Genomic DNA, 22,911 nt, shown 5'->3' on the forward strand with positions numbered 1-22,911 from the left:
ACTTCCAGAGCCCAAGTTCTTAACCATCAGGCTACACAGCCTGCCTCTCCCCAGCTAGTGGAGGTCAGAACTGCAGCTGAAACCCAGTCCAGCTAATTCCAAAGCCAATGGTCATTCCTCTGCAGACTTGGGCCTAATGGGCATGGAAAATGGGCACCCATTCATTAATGTACTATCTAAGCAGAGACCACGCGGCCGGCAAAGCTTTAAAATATTTACTCTATGGCTCTTTGCTGAAAAGGTTTGCTGACCCCTACTCTATACTGTTCTAAATGGTTTCAAAACACTTTTCACCAAAAGCCAGGAGCTCCCTGTGCCTTCTCCCTGGCAGGGTTCCCCACAAGCCTCTGGCTGTGGCCCTGCATCCTTAGCTTCTCAGCCAGACTTTGCTTTCTCTCCTCAAAACACCCCCGGCACCCCTCGCCCATCTAATCATCACTTCTTTCCATATGGATTCAAAGCTTCTGGACCAGGAAAAAAAGCACTTGTTCTCCACAACTCTGTTCTTGTTTCTCATACAGGTCTACCCTCGGCCCCTCCAGAGTTAACCTTTGTTTTCCCTCTTCAATCCAGATTTTCTGAGTGGGTCTGGGCCCCCCTCTTCATAGCTACCAGCCTGTGGCTAGAGAGAAATTAAATTTCAAGGCCATGAGGGCCCAGACTACAACTCCACAGACCTCTGGGGCATCCACCTTCCACATCGCTTAGCACACAAATGCCCGTGCCGGCCACCCTCTCCACCTCTGCACCTGACCTGCTGGCTTCTGACCGACCGAGCACAGGTGAGATTCCTAACAGCATGTGAACCCCGGGAAATGAGAAGAAACCTGCTACCTCCACTTTTCTTATGCCATGGAGTGTTTCCCACAGAGTCTGTTCTGAGCTCAGCGTCTGGCTCCAGACAGGAAGGTCTGAGGCCAGAATCTAAGGTTTTTTCTAATTTCTCTCCAACGGGACTAAACTAGGTAGAAAGTGAAGGTTCACAGATGGACTGTTGTTTATGATAGAAACGCGTGGAAAAGTGAAGGTTCACAGATGGACTGCTGTTTATGATAGAAACACGTGGACCGATTAAGAACAAGGGCGCAGATACTAGTCCCGTGAGATACTGGCCAGCTAACCTTGGCAACGTTACTTGGCCTGAGACTCCTGTTAAACCTGCTAAAGTAGAAAAAGTAACAGTATTGTTTGAGGATTAAATGCTGTATCCAGTGCCTGCTAGTACCTAGTAAGCACTCCATCAGTGGTCATTATAATGAACTACCTAGCAGCCTCTTCTAAGAAGTTTACCTTTTGAGTTAGTCTCAAATTCTAGTCAGCGTGAAAGTCCCTTAGGAGATTTACTAATGTGGATTTTCAGATTCCATCCTCCCAGAGTCCAAACTGGTGGGTGTGTGACCAGGCCTGAGAATCTATCAATACATTTTAAACCCGCCTCCCCTTTCCCACCCCCAGTGATTCTGATGCAGGTAATGCATGGAACAGACTTTGAAAAATAATTCATAAGAACACTCACTGTAGGTACAGGGATGTTGATTACAGGAGTTTTTGTTGTTGTTGGTTTCAGCAATGGACAAAAATCCTGGAATCAAGCTAAATGTGTCCTTTTACGGGTCTGATTTACTACATTGTAAGAGCTCAATTCATTGATTACATAACCATTAAAAAGGATCAACATGAAAAATAATGCAGCTTTATGCAAAAATACACACCAAATAATATTAAGTAAAAAAAAAAAAAAAAAAAGGGCAAAGTGCTTTGTAATTTTAACTATACTAAAAACTATGTTTAAATGTTAATGCAGCTTGAAAGAGGCCAGAGCTGGCTATAAAAGGCTTTGTGCTAAAGAAAGGGGTGATTGCTATTTCTGCAGAGCTACTCAAACATGGTACAACTTTGATAAAGTTACAGATGGGGTCCAAAAAAAAAAAAAATTAAATCACAGAAAACTCAGAGTCATGTTATGTGAAATTAATCAGATAATGGAACAGACGTGCACAGCCCCCTGGCCAGAGTTCTAGGCATTCGGAAGCCAACTGCTGGCCGTGTTTTATCTGATTTTAGGTTATCATGGGGTACAACACTGGAAGGTTTGATTGTACTATTTTTTAAACTTATTACAAAGTAGCAATAAGGTGACTGTCACAGTGTCTTCTTAGCCATTTCAAAACATGCTTTTAGGGGACTGCATTGATCTAGAAAGGCAAGTGTTCTGGGTTTTGGAGAGAGCTGTGCTCATCAGTCGAGAATTTAAAACTCCACTGAAGAAAAAGGGTAAAGAGCCCTGGACAGGTCGTCACTCCCATTCGGCCAACATTCCCCTGTTCTGATTAGTAAGAGTGTCTTAACGTTCAGTGTCCTCAATGACCCTGCAACCGTGGCCAAAAAACCAGTAACTGCCTCCTTTTCTTGTTTGTTGTCTTACAGCCGTCCTGGGATACACAAGTGCTAACCATTCTCATCCCCAAAAGAGCGGACCTTGTTCAGACACGTAAAGAGGCATCTTTCTCCACCCCCCAGTGTCCTCATCTGGTGCATCCTCAATGCATCTCCGCATGTCATGGGTTATGAATAACAGCCCTTAGTTACGACTTTCAACACAGCTGACAAGAGGCTCAACTAATTACTTAGGGGGCGGGGGTGGAAGGGGGAGGTCAGGGAGAGGTGGGAAAGGACAGTTCCATGGGGCCTATTGGACGAGCAGTGCGACCCTGTGGTCCCGGCCAAGTCACCTGCTCCTTCTCAACCTCAGTATCCTCTTCCATAAAATAAGGGGTTGGAAGAGGTACTGGGTGATCTCTATAAAGTACCTTTTGGTACCAAGTCACTTAAATTGGCTTAGTTTTTCACTAGAGAGCAGGGCTGAGTCATTTGAGTCAAAGTCCCTCAAACGTTTTTGACTTTCAGTCCTAAATTTAAAACATTAGGTTACTTTTTCTTCTGCAAATGTTTGTGTGTATATAATGGGTACAAAAGTCTTTTTAACAATAAAATATTATATCAATAATGATATAATTCACATACCACAGAATTCACCATTTTAAAGTATAAATGTGGTTTTTAGTATAATTCAGAGTTGTACAACCATCACCACTACCTAAGTCCAAACGATTTTCATCACCCCAAAAAGAAGCTTTATAGCTATTAGCAGTCATATCCCGCCTCCCCACATCCCCTGGAAATGACTAATCTACTTTGTCTCCACAGATTTGCCTATTTTAGACTATTTCATATAAATGAAATCATACAATACGTGACCTTTTATGTCTGGCTTGTTTCACTTAGCATTTTAGCTAAGCATCTGGCCTCTTGGCCATTTTGATGTCCTCTTTGGAAAAATGTCTATTTAGTTCTTCTGCCCATTTTTTAACCAGATTGTTGGGTTTTTTGCTATTGCTTGTATGAGTTCTTTATATATTTTGGATAATAACACCTTATCTGATATATGGTTTGCAAAATTTTTCTCCAATTCTGTAGGCTGCCTTTTCATTTTGTTGTTTCTTTTGCTGTGCATAAGCTTTTGCGTTTTATGTAGTCCTATCTGTTCATTTTTGCCTTTATGAATAAATTACATTTTGTGTACCCATTCATCCACTGGATTTTTTGGCTATCATAAAAAATACTGCTGTGAACATCACTGTACATGTTTTTGTGCAGGCATATGTCTTTGATTCTCTTGGAGTGGAATTCCTAGGACACATGGTAACTCTATGTTTAACATCTTGAGGAACTGCTGAACTGTTTTCCAAAGTTGCTGCACCACTTTACAATCCTACCAGCAGCGTATGAGGGCTCCAATTTCTCCACACCTCTGGCAACACTTGTTATTGTCTGTCTTTCATTTTATCCCTCCTAGTGGGTGTGAAGTGGTATCTCATTATGGTTTTGATTTGCATTTCCTTAATGACTAATGATGTTGAGCATTTTTCATGTGCTTATTGGCCATCTATATATCTTCTCTAGAGAAAAGTCTATTTACAAGGTTTCTTATTGAGATGATGAAAATATTCTAAAATTAGATGATGGTAATAGTTGCATAACCCTGAAAATATACTAAAAACCACTGAACTGTACACATTAAAGGTGTGAACTTTACAGTATTTTAATTATATCTCAATAAAGCTGCTTTAAATAAATTAGTGTGTATAACACTCCTAGGCCAGGGGGCAGTGGGAAGAAACCTTTTAAAAGTGCCAATTCTACGTATCACTGCCCAGAGTGATTTAGCAGGTCTGGAGACAGCCCAGGCACCTGCACTTTAACATACTCCCTAGGCCATTCTGACTCAGACCATCTGACCAAAGACCTCACTTTGACAAGTACTGCTCAGTGTGTCTGGGCCCAAGATACAGAAGTGAGGAAGCCACTGTTCTCTACGGGAACCATTCGTGGAGGCCCCAAGGGTAGAAGGCTCCAAGGGAACATGGAAAGGTCAATGTACACTAATATCACTTTTAAAAAAGATATTAATGTGCTTTTTCCTTTGAACTTTCTTGTATTTGACTTGCCGCTCATCCTGCACCCAAGGTCAGAGGAAAGGGCTGGGATAAACAACCTAAGATAAAGTCACTGGGGATGGGGGCAGTAACAAGATGGCTGGGTAGAAGGACGTGAGCTCACCCCCCTCACAAAAACACCAAAATTACAACTAACTGCTGAACAACCATCGACAAAAAACCGCTGGAACCTACCAAAAAAGATATCCAAAGACAAAGAAGAAGCCACAACAAGATGGTAGGAGGGACACAACTGTGATAAAATCAAATCCCATACTCGCTGGGTGGGCAACCCACAAACTGGAAAATAATTATATCTCAAAGGTTCTCCTATAGGAGTGAAAGCTCTGAGCCCCACGTCAGGCTCCCCAGCCTGCAGGTCTGGCATCAGGAGGAGGAGCTCCCAGAGCATCTGGCTTTGAAGGCCAGCAGGGTTTGATCACAGGAGCTCCACAGGACTGGGGGTAACAGACACTCCACTCTTGGAGGACACACACAAGGTCTCGTGCACACCAGGACCCAGGGGAAAAAGCAGTGACCTCATAAGAGCCTGGGCCAGACCTACCTGCTGGTATTGGAAGTGGGGGTAATTACCTTAAACATAAACAGATTAAATGCTCCAAACAAAAGACACAGACTGGCTGAAATGGATACAAAAACAAGACCCATGTATATGCTGTCTACAACAGACCCACTTAAGATCTAGGGATACATACAGGCTGAAAGTGAGTAAATGGAAAAAGGTAGTCCATGCAAATGGAAATCAAAAGACAGCTAGATTAGCAATACTCAGATCAGACAAAACAGACTTTAAAATAAAGACTGTTACAAGAGATAAAGAAGGATACTACATAATGATCAAGGGATCAATCCAAGAAGATATAACAATTGTAAATTTATATGCACCCAACATAGGAGCACCTCAATATATAAGGCAAATACTAACAGCCATAAGAGGAGAAATCAACAGTAACACAATAATGGGTGGGGCTTTAACACACCACTTTCATCAATGGACAGATCATCCAGACACAAAATCAATAAGGAGACACGGGTCTTAAATGACACATTAGACCAGACGGACTTAACTGATATTTATAGAGCATCCTGTCCAAAAGCAGCAGAATACACATTCGTTTCAAGTGCACATGGAACATTCTCCAGGACTGATCACGTGGTAGGCTACAAAGCAAACCTCAGTAAATTTAAGAAAACTGAAATCATAACAAGCATCTTTTCCAACCACAACGCTATGAGAATAAACTACAAGAAAAAAACTGTAAAAAACACAAACACATGGAGGTTAAACAATATGCTACTAAACAACCAATGGATCACTGAAGAGATCAAAGAGGAAATCCAAAAATACCTAGAGACAAATGAAAGTATGATGATCCAAAACCTATGGGATGCAGCAAAAGCAGTTCTAAGAGGGAAGCTTATAGCAATACAATCTTACCTCAGGAAACAAGAAAAATCCCAAATAAACAACCTAACCTTACACCTAAAGCAGTTAGAGAAAGAAGAACAAACAAAACCCAAAGTCATTAGAAGGAAAGAAATCATCATAAACATCAGAGCAGAAATAAATGAAATTGAGACGAAGAAAGTGATAGAAAAATCAATGAAACTAAATGCTGGTTCTTTGAAAAGATAAGCAAAATTGATAAACCTTTAGCCAGACTCATCAAGAAAAAAGGGAGCAGGCTCAAATCAATAAAATTAGAAATGAAGAAGTTACAACTGACACCAAAGAAATACAAAGGATCATAAGAGACTACTACAAGCAACTGTATGCCAATAAAATGGACAACCTAGAAGAAATGGGCAAATTTTAGAAAGACACAATCTCCCAAGACTGAACCATGAAGAAAAAAAAAATATGAACAGACCAATCACAAGTACTGAAATTGAAACTGTGATTAAAAAACTCCCAACAAACAAAAGTCCAGGACCAAATGGCTTCACAGGTGAATTCTATCAAACATTTAGAGAAGAGTTAACACCTATCCTCTGAAACTCTTCCAAAAAATTGCAGAGGAAGGAACATTCCCAAACTCATTCTATGAGGCCACCATCACCTTGATACCAAAACCAGACAAAGATACCACAAAAAAAGAAAATTACAGGCCAATATCACTGATGAACACAGACACAAAAATCCTCAACAAAATACTAGCAAACCGAACCCAACAATACACTAAAAGGATCATATACCATGATGCAAGGATCGTGGTATATCTCAGGGATGGAAGAATTTTTCGATATCCGCAAATCAATCACTGTGATATACCACATTAACAAACTGAAGAATAAAAACCGTATGATCATCTCAATAGATGCAGAAAAAGCTTTTGACAAAATCCAATACCCATTTATGATGAAAACTCTCCAGAAAGTGGGCATAGAGGGAACTTAACTCAACATAATAAAGGCCATATATGACAAAACTACAGCCAACATCATACTCAATGGTGAAAATCTGAAAGCATTTCCTCTAAGATCAGGAACAAGACAAGGATGTCCACTCTCGCCACTTTTATTCAACATCGTTTTGTAAGTCCTAGCCATGGCAGTCAGAGAAGAAGAAGAAATAAAATGAATCCAATTTGGAAAAGAAGTAAAACTGTCACCGTTTGCAGATGACATGATACTATACATAGAAAATCCTAAAAGAAAACTACTAGAGTGCATCAATGAATTCGGTAAAGTTGCAGGATACAAAATTAATACACAGAAATCTGTTGTATTTCTATACACTAACAACAAAAGATCAGAAAGAGAACTTAAAGAAACAATCCCATTTATCATTGCATCAAAAAGAATAAAATACCTAGGTAAACCTACCTAAGGAGGCAAAAGACCTGTACTCCAAAAACTACATGACGCTGATGAAAGAAATCAAAGCTGACACAAACAGATGGAAATACATACCATGTTCTTGGATTGGAAGAATCAATATTGTCAAAATGACTATACTATCACAAGCATGCTACAGATTCAATGCAATCCCTATCAAATTACCAATGGCATTTTTCACAGAATTAGAACAAAAAAAATTTTAATTTGTATGGACCCCGAACAGCCAAAGCAATCTTGAGGAAGAAAAATGACGCTGGAGGAGTCAGGCTCCCTGACTTCAGACTATACTACAAAGCTACAGTAATTAAAACATTGTGGTACTGGCACAAAAACAGAGATATCGATCAATGGAACAGGACAGAAAGCCCAGAAATAAACCTATGGTCAATTAATATACGACAAAGGAGGCAAGACTATACAATGAAGAAAATACAGTCTCTTCAATAAATGGTTCTGGGAAAACTGGACAGCTACATGTAAAACAATGAAATTAGAACATTCTCTAACACCATACACAAAAATAAATTCAAAATGGATTACAGACCTAAATGTAAGACTGGATACTATAAAACTCTTAGAGGAAAACATAGGCAGAACACCCTTTGACATGAATCGCAGCAATATCTTTTTTGAGCCATCTCCTAGAGTAATGGAAATAAAAACAAAAATAAACAAATGGGACCTAATTAAACTCAAAAGCTTTTGTGCAGCAAAGGAAACCATAAACAAAACGAAAATACAGCCCACAGAATGAGAGACAATATTTGCAAACGATGCAACCGACAAGGGATTAACCTTCAAAATTTACAAAAAGCTCATGCAGCTCAATATCAGAAAAACAAACAACCCAATCAAAAAATGGACAGAAGACCTAAATAGACATTTCTCCAAAGAAGACATACAGATGGCCAACAAGCACAAGAAAAGATGTTCAACATCGCCAATTATTAGAGAAATGCAAATCAAAACTACAATGAGATATCACCTCACACCAGTCAGAATGGCCATCATCAAAAAGTCTACAAACAATAAATGTTGGAGAGGATGTGGAGAAAAGGGAACCCTCCAACACTGTTGGTGGGAATGTAAATTGGTACAGCCACTAAGGAAAACAGTACGGAGGTTCCTTAAAAAAACTAAAAATAGAGCTACCATATGATCCAGCAATCCCACTCCCGGGCATATTTCCGGAGAAAACCATGGTTCGAAAGGATACATGTACCCCAATGTTCATTGCAGTGCTGTTTACAATAGCCAAGACATGGAAACAACCTAAATGTCCATTGACAGAGGAATGAATAAAGATGATGTGATATGCACAATGGAATGTTACTCTGCCGTAAAAGAATGAAATAATGCCATCTGTAGCAACATGGATGGACTTAGAGATTATCATACTAAGTGAAGTAAGTCAGACAAAAACAAATATATGATATCACTTATTTGGAAGTGGAAATGATGATACAAATAAACTTATGCATAAAATAGAAACAGACTCAGACGTGGAAAACAAACTTATGGTTACTAAAGGGGAAAGGTGGGGATAGGGATAAATTGGGAGTTTGGGATTGACATATACACACTACTATATTTAAAATAGATAACCAACAAGGACCTACTGTATAGCACTGGGAACTGTGCTCAGTATTCTGTAATAACCTAAATGAGAAAAGAATCTAAAAAAGAATAGATATATGTATATGTATAACTGAATCACTTTTCCGTACAGCTGAAACTAACACAACACTGTAAATCAACTATGGTCCAATATAAAATAAAAATTTTAAGAAAAGTCACTGGGGGCCTCTGGGACCTGTAGGACACCCAGAGTTCCTGCTGTGTCCAGTGTGGGGATTCTGGCTTATTGAGAGCACTGGGGCCCTACAGAGGCCCGAGGCCGATTAAAGGACCTCAGAGCCTTTGCAAGCAGAGGTGACGGCTGTACATGGCAGGGACCATGGACTTGAGTGGAACTTCAGGTCCGCTAGGGCAAGAGGCAGCAGGGGGCAAAGAAGATCCAGAGATCAGAGTGGCAGGTGACAAATAAAGGCATTCTTCTGTGAGGGCTTATGAAGAACATTGTGTGTGTGTATGTACATGTATATACATGCGTGTGTATAACACACATTTATATCCATGTAGCTGTACACGTGTATGTATATAATACACATATATAAAATATTTATACATAAAATACATGTATACACATATATGTATGTGCATATACACACATCAGCTGACTTGTGAGTAAAATTATGACTCACTACATATATATATATATATATATTTATAGGATGTGTATGAGCACACAAACAGAAATTCATCATTTTTAAAGTGCTCTCAGTAACAGAGGAGCACTTACTCTTTTTAGATCACAAAAATGAGGCTCCAAGAAGCATGGTGAATTCTCCTGGCTGTGTGGTCACCAGGGACAGACCTGGGAAGGACCCAGGGTTCTTCCCACCACGTCATGCTCTTAACCTGTCTCCACCTTCACTAGCCCTTTCTCCCAGCTGACAGCCACACACAATAACAGCAAATCTTTTTTTTTTTAACTTGCATTTAAGTTCCCACCTGGGACATTATCATGTAATAAGGGGCAGCTTTGAGAAGGGAATTCTTATCACCGGCTGCGCTCGCCTGGGCTTTTGGAAGCCGGGCCACAGCCTCTCTCTCTGTGAGGTCAAGAGCGGGCCCAACCCTTCAAGGGCGATTCTGGGAGCAGCTAGCTTCACCCTAACCATGCAGTATCTGATCGTACTTACTTGAAAACCACCCTCTTGATTCTTGCCTTCACTTCCTGTTGGGTTGAAAATGCATTCATGGGGAATTCCAGACGAGGGGCGGAACTGAACTGGACCGCTCCCACCCTGACCTGCAGTGGGAGACAGAGCACCCAGGGGCCCGAGAGCAGGGTCAAGTCACAAACATCCCTAAGAGGAAAGAAGGGACGAGAAAGGTTAACGACCCTGCCTCCTGCCCACTCACAAATACCAGCGCTGGTATTTCTCTCATCTCCTTAAAAGAAGGTTCCAAAGACTGAGAGGACAATCTGGAAGGAGACGGTCAAATCTGCCCGTGCCTCCACACTGACCACCACCAATTCGACCCCCATTCCGACAGCTCTCTGGGCGGAGCTGTGAGCTTTAGGGTCTCTGCTCACACTTACTGCCTCCCAGGTGTAAGCACTGTTTTAAGCCTTCTCAACTCTTTATTACATGTAATCCACAGAGGTGCTATTCCTGCCCACATTACTGCTGGAAAAACTAAAATAAAGAGGATACAGGTCTGGCCCAGGGCTAGTAAGAAAGGAGCGCGGCCTTTGGACTTGGTGCCTGTGATCTTCACTAAGCCTGTTATGCCGATCACCTTCTCAGCAGCCAGCACAGGACTTCAGCTAAACCCCCAACCAGGGGTGTCACAGAAGCTGTCTGCAGCCACCACATATCCATCCTTGGTTGGGGGGCCCGCTCTTCCAGGCCTCCTCCTGCCAAGCTAGGGAAAGGCCAGATCTCCAGGCCAGAGTCAGACTGGGGGGCAAGCAGCTCCCTAACCGGAGACGAGCACTATTGGAGCTGAAGTTCCTCTGTAGCGGAGGTTGTGAGAGCCCCTGGCGATTCCTGATTTTGCATCCTCATTCAGAAGGCCATAGAAGAAAATCCAATGCCTTGCAAAACCGGAGAAGGGAAACTGAGTAAAGTCATTCCCTGGATCCTTAAGATTAGTGTGTGTCAAGCAGAGAAGGGTTTAAACATTTAAGCTTCCTCTTGAGGGCCTAACCCCTGCATCTAGTCATTGGCTCTCTAAACTCCTGGAGAAACTACATTCTCAGTTACTATTCTCACAATTAACCCCGATTCTGGCCAAGATTGCAAATGGGCCAAGTGATTCATATTTAAACAATGACGCTGATGTTCTCTTGCTCTGTGAGTTCCTTCACTGCTGACCCTTAACAGGCCTGGCGCTTGGGAGCCGATCAAAGCACTTGGCCACACCAGGCCGGCTGCACCTGCTCCCAGGGAGCACAGCCCATTAGACTTTCCTCCCACAGGAAATTCTGAGGAGGAGCTGTTGGGAATCTTAAGTAGGAAGAAATTTAAGTCTTGGGTGGGCATGTGAGGGAGAGGGACACCGGAAAGCAGAGTAGTAGAGAACCTCAGGAAGGAGTTTCTGAAAAGCGACCCGTTTAATATCTCCCTTGAATTTAGCATGTGATAAAGGGAGCATCTCAAACCATTGGGAAAAGATGGTACAGTCGGTAAGTGATACTGGGACAACTGGAGAGCCATCTGCAAAAGAATAAAGGATAAATCGCAAATTCAAGATTTAAATGTCAAAAATGTAACCATAAAAGTTCTAGAAAACTTGGGAGAATTCCTTTGTGACTTCCAAGTAGAAAAGACTTGCAATCCAGAAGTCGTAAAGGAAAACTGATAAATCTGATTACATGAAGAAAACTTCTACAGGGCAAAACATATCATAACACAACCTAAAAATGAAGACAAAATGAAAAGTTATTTGCAACTCAGGTCAGAGACAAAGGGTTAGTTTCCCCAATATATAAAGAGTGTCTAGGAATTGATATGTGTAAAGACCAACAATCCAACAGAAAAATGGGCCAAGGGTATGAACAGAGATCACAGAACAGGAAATACAAAATGGTTCTTTAATAAGAAAAGATGCTTGTGTTGCACTGAGATGTGGCAAAAAGCCAGATACAATGTTTGCAGGGGGAAACCAGTATTCCCAAACACTGCTGTAAGAACATAAATGTTATGGCATCCATAGAGAGCAATTTGTCAATATTTATTGAAAATTACTAATGCATGGGACTATCAGGAATTTATCCTACAGCTATATACTTCTACATGTGTGAAATGACATATTTACAAGCTCACAATATATTTGTAATAGTGGAAGTCCATCAATAGGGGCTGGTTAACTAAACCTTGGTAAATCCTTACAATGGAACATTAATCAGCTATAAAAAATGATATAGTGTGTATGCCTATATTAAGACCTATATTACCTATCTACCTAGATATGGAAAGACTTCCAAGATAATGTGAAGAGAAAAAGGCAAGGGATAAAACTGTGTGTATAGCATGCTACCCTTTGTGTTAAAAGGGCAAAAATCAGAATATATACTCATATTGCTTACATTTGCATGAAGCGATTCTGTAAGGATGCTCAAGACAGCAGGGTTGGGGGGCTGGGCAAACAGAAAATGTGTGACTGGGAGGGATATTTTTCGTTGAATGTCTTTTTTTTTTGAACCATGTGAATGAATGAATTAGTTTAAAAACTCCCTTGAGACCAACAGCTGGGTGTATTTACTTAAACAGGAAGGAGCCAACTTCAAAACAAAACAAGATGACTACTGACTCAAGCTGTTTCCAAGGCATTTAATTTAATTGGTGGTTTGGGAGCAAAATAGTTACCTTTTATCTTCAGTTTACTGTATGCTCAGAAGCAAGCCCGCCCAGATTTCTCACCACACTGTAATCACTCTGCTGCAATCATTATATTAGAGCCAGGAAGTGAACTTCTCAGCTTAAGGGTTGAGAGGAAGACTTTTTAAACACCTTAAATCCACCTCAAAACAGAGCCCCCATAAAAAGCTTTAACTTATAGCTGCTTAAAAATTTCTTCCCGGAAAGTAAAATTAGGTGCAAATCAAATCCCTTGTACATGGAGATAAGACGACGACACCAAAATGCAGCAGCAAACGCATAAAACCTGAAGCCACAAGTCAGACTGAAGCATCTGAAATCACCCTAATGCAAAAACCCTTCGCTAGCAATTCCATCAGGTCTGAGCAGCTTGGAGGTGGAGGTTCTCGTTTGCTCGTGAAATAGACACCCAACTCCTTTGCTCAACAGGTCTTGCTGTGAGAAAGTTTTCTCAGGACAAGCCAAATACAGCTCCCTCAACACCCAGACTATGTCCTCTTAATAAAAGAGAGCCGCTAGGCACCCTCTTTCCCATGAAAATGATAATCAGGTTCCCTCACATGGAAATGTCCAGGCCTCTCACTGTTCCATCTCCTTGTTGTGGGCACTGTCTGGTTTGCCAATATCTAACCTAAAAATGCCACATTCTAGACGTGGTTTGGCAACATTGAGATTAAATTCCCTGAAATCTGGGGACGTGTGTGTTGAGACAGTTGCTCCCAACAGCACCACCCATCAAGTTTTTCTGTCATAGTTTTCTTACCCTCTCTCTGAGGATGCTGAATTCCATCAGCACCCACCACTTCCACATACACAGATACACATACACACACCACCATGTTGCCTGCTGTCCATGTGCTATGTGATTGTGACAGCAGAATGTGAAGTCCTGGGCTGAGAGTCAAGAGCACCAGTTCTTCCAAGCTTAGCTCTCTTCTAAGATTGCTGTGTGACCCTAGGCAGTCACTTAGCCTCTCTGAGCCTGTTTCTTCAGTTGTGAAACATTCTCTAATAATCCGTACAACTCTTCCCTTCCAACTTGCCATCCACTGGGGTCTCCAGGCCACCCATTTCAGGACATACTATATCCATGCCAAGGTCAACACTGTTTGATCTTTATGGCTCTTCCTCCATGAAAAAAATTAGTGAAACTTCATAGAGAATCACTTCCTTTTAAAATCAGGGCCCTGTGTGTAGGAGGGTAGAGATTCAGCTGCCCTTGGCCCTGACCCTCTGAGGGTCTGTGATGGGTTGACTTCACGGTTGGAACTTCCAGGCTGTTCATGCCTCGATGGAATGATGTCAGCTATAACCATGCAAGACGGTCTGAGGTCCAGGGTAATGTGCTCACTCTCCGCAAATGACATGTCATTCTGGAGAAAATCTGGCCCTCGTTAAAAGCCATTATTTTGCTCCTAAATCCTAGAGGTTTTTCTAGGATTAACTCAGGAATGTCATCTTGGAAAACCACTTCCTTCCTTGACCTGTATGTGACTAGCCCCTAATTCAAGTAATTATAGCTTTCCAGACCAAAATGTCCTCCTTAAATTTACTTGATTTTTGAGTCAGTTCACGTGGTTCAAAATCCATAAAGAATAAAGTTTATACCGATGGGCCTCCCCCTGGACTTGTGCCCCATATGCTCAGTTCCCACCCTCTCCCTCAATGGGAAAGCACTGCTCTTAGCCTCTTACAAATCCCTCCAGAGTTTCTTCATGCACATACAGACGAATACAAATATAGACTCTTTTCATCTCCATTTTTCATAAAAGGTAACACATTATACATACCATTTGTACCTTATTTTTACACTCAATTTGTTTTGGTGTCTTTCCACATCAGTGATTTTCCTCATTCACTTTCTGAGGCTGCCCTGTGTTTCATTATATGAAGACACCATAATAGATTTACCTGTCCCCTGTGAGCAGGCCTTTGGGTTGCCTGAAATCTTTTACAATTACAAACAACACTGCAATGAATAACTTCGTATGTGCATTATTTTGCACCTCTGGGAGTATCTGTAGAATAAATTACTGAGTCAAAGGGTCCCAGCCTTTGTAATTTTGATAGACACTGTTATTACAGATTCCTCTATAGAGAGGTTGCACATTCCCACCAGCAGTGCATGAGAACACTGGTTTCCTACAGACTTGCCAATGGAGCATGACACCAAACTTTGGATTTTTGCTAATCTAGTTAAGTGAAAAATGGTATATCAGTCAGAGATTTGCTATTACATTGAGTGAGGTTGGGCATCTTTTCCTATGTCAAAGGGCCATCTATGTTTCATTTTCTGGGAACTATCTGTGTTCATTGCCCGTTTTTCTGTTGAGTTGTTCCAAAATGCGCCTTTAGCAACAAGAGCCACAGCTAGTGCACTGCTGACATTTAAGACTTGCTATTTGAAACCAGGAAGAACAAGAAATGAAGATACTGGCTGGATTGATTAGGCAGGAGCTGTTCCTTTCAAGTGAACAGAGAGGGTAGGAGCTGTGTTTCATATTACGACTCCAGTCTTCAGAGGCAGTTATAGTTTTTGTCTGCCAGCATGCTTTCCCTTTCCCACTGTTCTGTAAACACAACCTCTCTTTCTAGTGGGAAATCCAAGTGTTCATCCCCACGGCAAGAATGAGGATAAGCACATGCCTCAGGTTTGGCCAGACAAGCTCTTCCCTTTGACTTCTGTGACTGGTCAAGGGACTGTCATGTGACCTATGCCTGTCCAGTCAGAGCCCTCCCTGGGACTTCTGCCAGCTCTACCGGGTAAGAAGTCTACTTTCTTTTTCCTGGGGTGACTACCTTGAGGGACAATGTAGGGCAACTTTGCTATGTAAGGAAAACCTGCCTGGAAAGGAAGCCAACCGAGGGAAGCAAAATGGAGAGGAGAAGAAAAAGAGAGGGATTGAGTCCTTGGATCCCATCGTGCCTAGAACCAGGATTCACCCCCTTAGTCTTCCTGGTTCCACAAGCCAGTAAATGCCCTCTTCTGCTTAAGATAGAATTTCTGTCACTTGCAGCCAAAGACGCCCTCATACAAAGACAACGAGACTTGCACTCACCCTCCTGGGGTTGATGTCCAGAGCATCACAGACCATGATGGCAAAGTGCTTGGACCTTTCAAAGCTCCCTTTCCCAATGCTGTGAGCCGTCGATCAGAAACAGGACGTCTGCCGTAGCCGAGCACCACATCACTAGGGGAGAGGGGGCCAGAATGGGTGACAATCAGCTTCCCTACAGTCTGGTCCCCAGAAGATCTTACTCCCAAAGCAGAGTGGAGGCAGAAACAACCTTGTGGTGGGTCAAGCTCCTCTAAGCCCAGTGGGGGAAATAACACTGGAGAAATTCTGGGCCAGAGGCAGCCCTCCTCTGCAGCAGGGAGCACCCACCTACCATGAGCACGACTCATGAAAGTCTGTAAAATAATGGAAGAGTCTAATTCAACAACACTAACTGAGCCGTATGAGAGGAGGGGCTACTGGGCCAGTGAGGGATACCCAAGAGCCTTGGCTCCTGCCCTCAGGGGGTCACAATCTTGTCTGGGACACAGCCAGGCACCCTGGTTCATAAGGCTGCATTACCCAAGAGTCTACGTAATGATAGCCAGCACTGACTGCATCTTTCCTATATGCCAGGTGCTGCTTTAAACACTTTATATGTACTAATTTATTTAATTCTCATAACCACCTTGAGATATACTATTTCTTTATTTTTCAACAGTTATATTGAGATAATATTCACATACCATACCAGTCACCCATTTAAAGTATACACTTCAATGGTTTTTAGTATATTCACAGATATATTTATCACCATCACAATCAATTTTAGAACATTTTCCATCTCCTCAAAAGGAAACCCTGTACTCTTTAGCTATCAGCTCTCTAGCCCCCTACCCCCACCCCTAAACAGATCTACAATCTGCATTCCCATTGGAGAGATAAGGAGAGCAGGGCACAGGGCAATTCAGGAATTTCCTAAGGCCAAAGTACCAGAAAGTGGTGGAGCCAGGAATCAAACTGAGGCTGTCCACAGGTGTGGCTCCAGAGTCCACACCCTATCACCTCACCAGGAAGATGCAAGAGAGCAGAAGTCAGAGAAGCACCAGTGAGAAGGCGCCACCTGGTAGCAGCATGCAAGGGGGATTTCACCAGAGAGGGAGGGAAGGGACTGCAGGGTCCCTAGGAGTGGGCGGGTGTGGCTCGAGCATGTGGAGGGGATGACGAGCAGGGAGGAAGAGAAGGAATATGGCAGCAGACGAGGCTGGTTGCGTAGACGGTGGTCACACAACAGAAGACCTTGAAGCATGGGCCAAGAAATTCGGCAACAGGGATCTTCCTAGGGTTTTTACCCAGGAGAGGAACTTGGTCAGGCCCCTGTTTGGGGAAAATGACTCTGTCCACAGCATGAAAGAAGACAGAAGTGGGGCAGAAAGTGTCTGGAGTAACATGGCTTCTCTTGAGTCCATCACACAGAGGCTGAAGTAGGTGTTTAGAAGGTTGAGTAAAACGTGGGCTTACTTTTGCTGGCGACTGAAATCTTCCCAATGGTCTCCTTGCTCACGTGGACTTCATGAAGAGGGAGGGATGGGGGCACTAGGAGAGAAAACACCAGAAGCAGTCATTACAAGGCAGAGAGGGGAGGAGGCTTAGTCTCCACGTTATATGACCAGAACAAATGGGTCACAAGAGAGAAAACAGGAATGTGAAAGAGTTTAATGATATTGTATCTTAAAAATTACCAGATGGATAACATAAATAATTCACCCCCCGACCAAGTGCCCCACTTCTATCAGGTATTTTTGCATTTAAATTTGGGTATTTTGAAGAGAAAAATTAAAAATATATACGGGGGGATATAGAGAGCCTGTGATTCTGATGAGTTTCGTCCCTGGGTAGGCATGATAACTGAGTGCCCCTCTGTGGTGTAGCATCTTGCCATAAACATTAACCTTGGACGTGAACAGACAATTCATAGAAGAAAGAGAATTCATAGAAAAGCACAAGGAAAATTTTCAAACAGGTGACAAAACACTTTAACTCAAACAATGGGATACCCTTTTTTTTTTTTTAAACTATTTGAGACCGTTTCTTTTTTTTTTTTTTTTTAATTTATTTATTTATTTATTTTTGGCTGTGTTGGGTCTTCGTTTCTGTGCGAGGGCTTTCTCTAGTTGTGGCAAGTGGGGGCCACTCTTCATCGCGGTGCGCGGGCCTCTCACTATCGCGGCCTCTCTTGTTGCAGAGCACAGGCTCCAGATGCGCAGGCTCAGTAGTTGTGGCTCACGGGCTTAGTTGCTCCGCGGCATGTGGGATCTTCCCAGACCAGGGCTCGAACCCGTGTCCCCTGCATTGGCAGGCAGATTCTCAACCACTGCGCCACCAGGGAAGCCCGGGATACCCTTTTAAATGTGAAATTTAGATGATCAAGTTTTAAATTTAAATGTAACTGGGGAAAGATTAAATCAGGAAAAGCTTTTCCAGTGGTGACACTGTAAATTGGTACAACCCTTTTGGAAAACAATTTAGCCAAATGAATTAAGAGTCATCAAAGTGCTTAGGCTCCATAGTATCGCACCTGGGAATTGATCCAAAGGAAAAACAACTTTAGAGAAGGGAAAATGTGCACCAAGACACTCCCTTCAATGTTATTTGTTTCAGAGGAATGATGGTGATAACAAATATCCAAAGAGAACTCTCAGTAAACACTGATACATTCATTCAATGCAATTAATATGAACAAGGGCTAAAAAGTTTTGGGGTAGAAAGTTTGTGGATACATATTTTTTCTTCTATGTGATACCCAGTAAAATTGTAATAATGGCATATGAGCAGCCAACAACAATTTTCAAAATAAACCTTGAGGGCAGGTGACATGCCAGGTGCTCAACAGCAAGCCAACCACGATGAAAGTTCTGAAGACAGTGAGGTGCCACTTGGAGGGATTATTTGAAAAGCCAACTGTGCATGGTCACTGTCAGAAGAAGCAGACATGTAGATGCTTATAAACGTCCATGTCCGCTGGGTAAGCACAGTGGGCACAAAGTGAGGGTGGGCAAAGCCCAGGAGCCGGACAGGCCAGGAACGGGGCAGATGAAGGAATGTGGGATGGGGTGGGGGGGACTGCTGAGGAAAGAGGTAAAGGAGAGGGAGCCAGGCAGGAGTGGGGGTAGGGTAGGAATCACACAACACAGGGAAGTTGGGCTCAGGGGGATTTGCCCCTGATGTCAGGTTCTGGGGGGCATGCTTCTCGTTGGCAGCAACCCCTGGAATTCATTAGGCCAGGGGTCCCCAACCCCCAGGTCATGGACCAGTACTGGTCCATGACCGGTTAGGAACCGGACTGCACAGCGGGAGGTGAGCGGCAGGCAGGCAAGTGAGCGAAGCTTCATCTGTATTTAGAGCCGCTCCCCATTGCTCGCATTACCACCTGAGCTCTGCCTCCTGTCAGCATTATGGTGAGTTGTATAATTATTTCATTATATATTACAATGTAATAATAATAGAAATAAAGTGCATAATAAATGTAATGCTCTTGAATCACCCCGAAACCATCCCCTCCATGCCGGTCCGTGGGACAGTTGTCTTCCACAAAACCAGTCTCTGGTGCCAAAAAGGTTGGGGACCACTGCATTAAGCAACTACCCCGTTGGCTGGTCCCAGCTCCACCTTCTGTGGCTCCTCTACATTCACTAGTCCCTGAAAAACAAACTAACCAGTGTCTACTTCTCCCCCGACCATATCTTTGAGTTCCTGCTCACCTGATATGCGCTCCCCTTAATCTCTACTAGAGAAGAAGATGGTTCTAGGCCAAAATGCTGAACCAGCCATTAGCTCCACGGTCAAAAGCTGTCAGACAAGTAAGTATATGTCATGAAGCCCAAGAAAGTCCGCCACTGCCATTTTGCCACCAGAGGCAGAAACAAGACATAAGCTACAATACAGACAGTAGACTGAATTAAAGAAAAAAAAATCCTCCACTTCCATAAAACACACGGCAGACGCTGGGACAGAAGCAGAGGCAACACTTATCCTCCAAACTCCAAAAACAAAAGATCACAAAAATCACTCAGTAATTCAGCAAACTGGTCCTCCAGAAAATGGAGGCTTTCTGCGTCAGTGCACTCGACATCATCAAGATCTTGTCAACTTGGGGGGGTTCCTGCTGCAGCCCATCCCGTGATGCGGTGCAGCTCCCATGAGCCCTGCACCCCCGGAAGTTCTCCGAGGGCAGGAACACCTCCACCTGTCCTCCACAGGGCCCAGCCCAGCTCTCTGCACACAGTTTGGCCAAATGAATTAAGAACTATAAAAATGCTCACATCCTTTGATCCTGTAGTCAAAGCCAGTAGGCACTAAGCTTTCCTGAATGAGCCCATGAATTACTGGCAAAGGGTCCAGGAGCTAAGGAATCCCTAAGGTCCTGTTCCTTTTTAAATGTCTTACCAGCAAATTCTCCAGCTGGAGACAGAGCAGCCATCGCCCCGGATGGGAGGGAGGAGGCGCTCCGTGACCAGAGACCGCTCACTACAGATGTGACTCAGCTAATGTAACTCTGCACCATGTGCCCAGCTGTCCTGGCGGGTGCCAGGCTTCAGGTGAGGCCTCCTTCGGGGGAGCAGGTACCGGGGTGATGTCCCCACTGCGCCCCTGGGAAACTACCTCAGGACTCTGCAGAAGTCCCCCTTGGAACAGGGAGCTGATGAACGTGGGACTGCTGCTTCCTCTCCCAACCAAGTCAGCCCACACCTCTGGGGACCACCTACCTGGGGAGGGCGGGGGCAATGGGTGGTGCTAAGAAGCTGGATGGGGAGGGGGTAGAGTGGGTGGCGGGTTTTCATCCCAGCCCTGCTACTGATAGCTGTGCAGCCCCAGGCAAATCACAGAACCTCTCTGGGCCTCCCCTGCCTCATCTGTACAACCTAGGGGTGGTCAGATCAAGTGCTCTGTAAACTGGACAGGCTACAGAGGGTAAAGTTCCACGATGAGCTAGAACAGAACCCTTACTGTGCCTGGACCCCCAGGGACCGCATTCGGGCCCTGTCCCCAAACACATCTCATTTCTCCCCAGTTCCTTGGCCATGAAGCTACTGTGTTACATTCAGCACCCACATGGCTTCAAGAGAGGGGATAGGCGGGCTGGGCAAGCACACCCTTCTTCCAGCTTCTCTTATCTCCCTGAGGCTCCGGAGAACAGGCAGGTGGTGACAGCAGCCAACGAGCAGAGAGTGTACCCCTACTCACAGAAACACAGACCAGGGAAGAACTGGAAGAGAGCCTCAGAGACCGCAAGAGGACCCTGGGCTAGCCTCAGACAGCCACCTAGCCCACTGGTTCTTACTTGTTGGACGACAATCCACAAAACACACTATTCCTTTCTACCATCTCATATTTCAAAGGGGCTAGAACTGGGGAGGGCCAAAGTGGGAAGTAAACAGAAAATTGATTTGCTCCATTATTCATTCATTAATCTGCTTCTTGAGCACCAACTATGTGCCAAGCTCAGTGCTAGGAGCCAAGATCACACAGTAAGTAGTGAATGAAGAATAGGCAGAGTCTCTTTCTCATGGAGCTTATGTCCAGTGGAAAAGATGGACATTATTTTTTAAAAATTCACACAGAAATAAACTCATATCTGTATTAAGTGCTACACAGCAGAGGAATTCAACACTACAGGAGGTTTTAATAGGGGGATCTGACCTGATCTGGGGGTCCAGGAGGAACTGTGCTGGGTGCTGGAAGATGAATAGGAGTTTACCAGAATAGCAGTGTTGGGGTGAGGCGATGATCCAGGCAGAGAGGCCAACATAATTGAGAACCCCTAGCGTGGAAGGGAGCAAGGGTGCTGGGCAGGCCTGGAAGGAGTGTGGGCTGCAACACAAAGGGTGGACAGAGGGAGCTCCAGAGGCAACACCAGGTGGCACAGGATCAGATCAGGCAGGGCCTCTTTTTTTTTTTTTAATTTCTTTTTTCGATGTGGACCATTTTTTGAAGTCTTTATTGAATTTGTTACAATATTGATTCCTTTTTTTTTTTTTTTTTTTTTTAAGGTTTTTTTTTTTTGTCCCCAGGGCATGTGGGATCTTAGCTCCCCAATCAGGGATCAAACCCTCACCCCCTGCATTGGAAGTTGAAGTCTTAACCACTGGACCAACAGGGAAGTCCCAGGCAGGGCCTCTTAAGAGCAATAGGACATCACTTAAAAGTTTCAGGTAGGGGATGGGAGTGGAGAGAGGTCCAGACATGATTAGATTTGCATTTTGAAATGGCTGATGTGTGAAAAACAGGATGGACGGGAACCAGGTGAACCCAAGGAGACCAGTCAAGAGGCTACTGCAGTGGTCCAAGCACCAGATGATGGGGCTTCGAGTAGGCAGGTGGCCGTGGAGTGGAGAAACACAAATGCACTCGAGAACTTCAGAAGTTAAAAATCAACAGGATGTGAGGCAAACCAAACCCCTCAACACCTTAACCCTCGCCCCACAACCAAGAAGACTCACCTTCGGCAAACAGGAAAATGCAGATGGCTTCCAGCAACAGGAAAGAGGGCATGTTGATATAACTATAGGGCCAGGACAAGAAAATAAAACATCAGCAATCAGCTCTGTGAGCTCCTCAAGTCACACCTCCAAACAAGACCACAGTGGCTCAGCCTTTCCCAGGGCACAGATATGACCCTAGAGGCTGCTCCTTGCCATGACAACTAGAGTAGCCTGGAGAAGACTCAAATCCCAAAAAGCCAGGGAAGACTACTCCAGTGACTCTGATTTTAAGGGACAGCCTAACATCTTCCCCAGACACCTAGCTCCAAAGCCCCCAGCTCCTTCACAGACTCTGGCAAGGTGCGCTGTGTCCACAGTTAAGAGACCAGGGGCCCTGCTCAGCCTCGGCCCTGACCAGCCACGTGACCCTGGGGAAAGCCCCTCCCTCTTAGCAGCTCCATTTCTTCACAAGGAGTTAGATTCTGATAGATTGAAGATTTGATTTCAAAGTCTTCATTTTCTGAAACCAAGTAAGCTCTCCCAGCCTACACTTTCTAAATTACTTAAAAACAGTAACATGGCTGAGGAAGAAACAAAAGTGTTTTTGTAAAGTTTTGTTGTT

General features: G+C 43.6%; 1 protein-coding gene across 1 annotated transcript in view; it reads right to left on the minus strand.

Moving 5' to 3' along the window:
• The window catches only part of VWA2 (von Willebrand factor A domain containing 2), a 44,119-nt gene extending 21,760 nt beyond the window's left edge, over positions 1 to 22,359 (minus strand). The window contains 5 exon segments of the mRNA XM_061189664.1: positions 10,124 to 10,233; positions 15,871 to 15,952; positions 15,954 to 16,002; positions 17,329 to 17,403; positions 22,308 to 22,359. Coding sequence (XP_061045647.1) covers positions 10,124 to 10,233; positions 15,871 to 15,952; positions 15,954 to 16,002; positions 17,329 to 17,403; positions 22,308 to 22,359 — 368 coding nt within the window.
• Positions 22,360 to 22,911: the final 552 nt, after the last annotated feature.

The sequence above is a fragment of the Eubalaena glacialis genome, chromosome 1 (assembly GCF_028564815.1).
Source record: "Eubalaena glacialis isolate mEubGla1 chromosome 1, mEubGla1.1.hap2.+ XY, whole genome shotgun sequence".
NCBI lineage: Eukaryota > Metazoa > Chordata > Mammalia > Artiodactyla > Balaenidae > Eubalaena > Eubalaena glacialis.